The sequence below is a fragment of the Cicer arietinum genome, chromosome 5 (genome assembly GCF_000331145.2).
Source record: "Cicer arietinum cultivar CDC Frontier isolate Library 1 chromosome 5, Cicar.CDCFrontier_v2.0, whole genome shotgun sequence".
Taxonomy (NCBI): domain Eukaryota; kingdom Viridiplantae; phylum Streptophyta; class Magnoliopsida; order Fabales; family Fabaceae; genus Cicer; species Cicer arietinum.
In genome coordinates, this window is record NC_021164.2 from 3439341 (window position 1) to 3442958 (window position 3618).

Genomic DNA, 3618 nt, shown 5'->3' on the forward strand with positions numbered 1-3618 from the left:
ATAACTAAAGTTGTTTTAATCAATAACAGTTCCTCCTTTTCCCATTTTTGTTTATAAGGACAAAATCTAAAACAAAAATTGCGTAGAGTAAAACCAAATTATAACCATGTTATGGGGATCAACTTATCTAAAACAAAAGGAAAAGCAAAAGCGCAATTAACCATTGATTCTTTAAATTATTTTGATAACTCTACACATATACTTTGTTTTTCAACATTAATCTAGATAATATGTTCAAAATTTTGTTTCAAAAGAAACATGTTAAACAAAACATAATTCTAAAAAACAATTTAATCTAGATAATATATGTTGTAGTGCATACAAAAATCTACATGAGCATTTGAATCTTGAACCATTAAAGATCCGTTTGCTTCAGCTGAAAACAATTAAAATGCAGATCATATCAAGTTTTAGACTAATACCTCTACAAAAACAAACCATCATACAACCACAACAATAACTCTAAAAGAGGATAGAAAATTTCATGTCATTCATTTGAGGAAACAGAATAAGACAAGAAATATCAATCACTGCCACCGGCGGGGCCCACAAGTACTCCTTGGGCAGAACCTTCCTTCTTACCAGATTCATCTTTCACGTCAGCATCGCCTTTCCTTATTCGGATTTTATATTTAGTCTCAAACTCAGCAATATCCTTTTTCTTCCTTTCCAACGCCTCATTAAGCCTTGCAACGACCTCTTCAAGTCCTTCTTTATTTCGCTGCACGGCAGGTAAGACCTCTTTGATGGTTCTCTCCACAAGCACCCCTCCAATCATTCGGTAGCATCGTCTAGATTGGTCAAGTGGCTGAATGGCATTAAGAACCAACGAATGCTCGCTGACTTCCATTTCCAGTTCAGTTATTTTGGTGTAAATTTGGTTGAGTTCGGACCTCATAGCTGCATACGTATTTGCAACTGCTTGTTCATTTACTGGCTCCTTGCGATCTTCAGCTGAACTAGCCATGATTCTACACAAATGAAAATAAATTATCCTCAAGGTAAAGAAAGGAGAGTGAGTAATAATAAGAATAAACAAAAATATGCTAGCATACTATTTGAGAAGATTTTCATCAGTGTTTTCTTTCATTTAATTCAATATAAACTATTCCTTACAGTATTGATATTTCATTTAATTTACATAAACTATTCCTTGTAGTATTAATATTATCCATTCTAGGAATGGATATAGAGTAAAATGCAATAACATCTACATTCATAACTGGATACACTTTAACCTTGCCTTCTATAATTCTATATAAGAATCTCAGCAAAGTTGTCAATTGCAGGATGCGGAAAATAGCAGTTTGTTCAAATTCCGCTATGCTATAGTACCGCAATAGCGGCTCTGTGACAGCACTTTGTATTAAATAGTATATTGCCGAATAGCACCGCTATAGCGGCTATTTGACAACGCTGAGTTTCAGACTGAAAAAGTTCTCTAATTTCTCATTTCATCAAAGAATACAGTAGAAAGAAAATTGTTGATTGTTTATAGATTCAGCAATTGCATTAGAAACATAAACAGATTACACAAAGAACAAATAAAGAGAGAAAGGGAAAACAATATTAATAACTAGCATAAAGAGACACGAATAGATGAAACATAACAGTTGAACAGATTTGTAGACTAAATTAACATTAGCTCCTATATTGATGAAAAGTTGGGAGCCAAAGAAATGATGAAATCAAGAGTTTTCACCTCAATATCATCACAATAAAAAGAACTATTATCCTGATATTGGAGCATGGAATAACATCATAATTAAAGCTGTAAAAGTAGATTTTTCAAACATAAAAGGGTACTTATCACTTCAAAGATAAGAAAAAGGCATCGCAAGTTCTCTAAGACCCATTCAGAGCCTAACAACAAAGATTTATATAACACAGTAGTTAATAGCGGAATGTGGTTTTAGTGGCCACCCACCCAGAAATGATGTATACAACATGGGACATGGATGCAATGTGACATGGACACATGAATTTGAAATATTATAGGACATGACACAGCTATAATACAACACATGAAATCAGTGAACAACACAATTAAAATCAAGACAGAGACCAGTATTTAAAAAGTTGGCATCAGTCATTTTAGGCATGATGAAATGCCATTGTTTATCTAATATTGCAGTATTTCCATTTGTATTAGATTAAAAAAAAAAACAAAAACTGACGGAACAAATCAAAAAGTTAAAGAAAAAAAAATTGATAAAATATGACTAGACGTCCGTGAATTTTTAAACACAACATGGGTACAACACCATGCGGCTACTGTTTCAAAGTTTAATAGTAGTTTAAGTTACAATTCTATTAGGAATTAGTTGCAGAATTGATGTATTAGAGTTCTATATTATGGGAGTCATGTATACAAGTTCATATCTTTTTTTTTTGGTCTTAAAGTTCATATCTTTTAATCAATACAAAATATTACATCATGAGTATTCTCACTAATTGTCCTAATCCTATGACCTTTATCCCTCAAATCGTTTGCTCCCTAACATTTGTGCTACCTTTCCACTAAGAGAACACAATGGAAATCTTCATAACTTAATAAAATTCATAAATTAGATAATTCTAGGAATGTTAAAACAATCAGACCAAAATGAACTAAATAATTGAGACCACAACAGTAAAATCTAAAAACTTGCCAACCATAAGTTGTCACAAAAACAAATAAAGACAAGAAGGACAAGTGAAAAAATTGATTTCTGAAGGTGGGCTGTAACGAGGTTACAATAGGGGATGTGACATCTTATACAGTAGTAGCTGGTAGCTTCTGTGGTCGATATTGCATCCCAATTCCCACTACAAGAATTCAGGAGCATTCAAGAGCTACTCTGCTATGTAGCTAAGTGCATGTTTGGATCAGCATACAGTGAGTTAGCCAAAACCAGGGTTTGCCACAGTGATTTTGATAAAAGCCACATGTTGGAAACTTCAACAAAATGACTTCAGCCGTGATTTAGCCCAACTCACCAATCACCACAAATCCAAACACACACTAAAGAGATTGCTAACGAGTAAGCACAACACTAACCCTTAAGATTACAAAAAGCAACTTTGTAATACAACTAGTTTTTCAAGTGTTTTTTTCTTCCTTAAACTTGTTATATTTAGCTCATGAGAAAAGCACTAAACAAACTAATTTAAAGTTTTGACTTTTTTTTTTTGGAGAAAAGTTACATAATTACATTGCTATTATTATAATCATTTTTCTATGCAGCTAATGAGGTTGGTAATGAATAATCAAAACCCTAAACCTTAAAAATCAAGCTATCAATTGCTGTTGCTATATGATACACATGAGATTTGATAACCAATTGAGTATCACAATCGGTGTTCCGACAATCGAAAAGCAACTTAGTGCCTTCAAATTATAGAAGGGGTGGTTATGGCGGCCGCAAATCGCGGTGGAATCGTATCCTAGCGGGAGTTACAGAAGAAGGGAAGGAGAGGAGGAAAGAAAAGGAAAACCTGGACGGAGTTTGTCGCTGGATGTGGCGGCCGCCGAGTAACTCCGATGCGTTCTCCGGCGAGTTGAGTTCAGTGCCAACGAAGGTTTGATTTGACGGAGCTGTTGTACTGAGTTTTGATGTTTTATTTTTTTATTTTAAA

The 3618-nt window shown here is 33.9% G+C and overlaps 1 protein-coding gene across 1 annotated transcript; it reads right to left on the minus strand.

Moving 5' to 3' along the window:
• Window positions 1-276: 276 nt before the first annotated feature.
• LOC101513796 (prefoldin subunit 2) lies at window positions 277-3618 on the minus strand. The gene is made up of 2 exons (XM_004499550.4): window positions 3478-3618; window positions 277-971 (listed from the first exon to the last, which is right to left on the minus strand). Exon 2 carries the CDS (start codon window positions 965-967, stop codon window positions 524-526), a length of 444 nt encoding a protein of 147 aa, XP_004499607.1. The 5' UTR covers window positions 968-971; window positions 3478-3618; the 3' UTR covers window positions 277-523.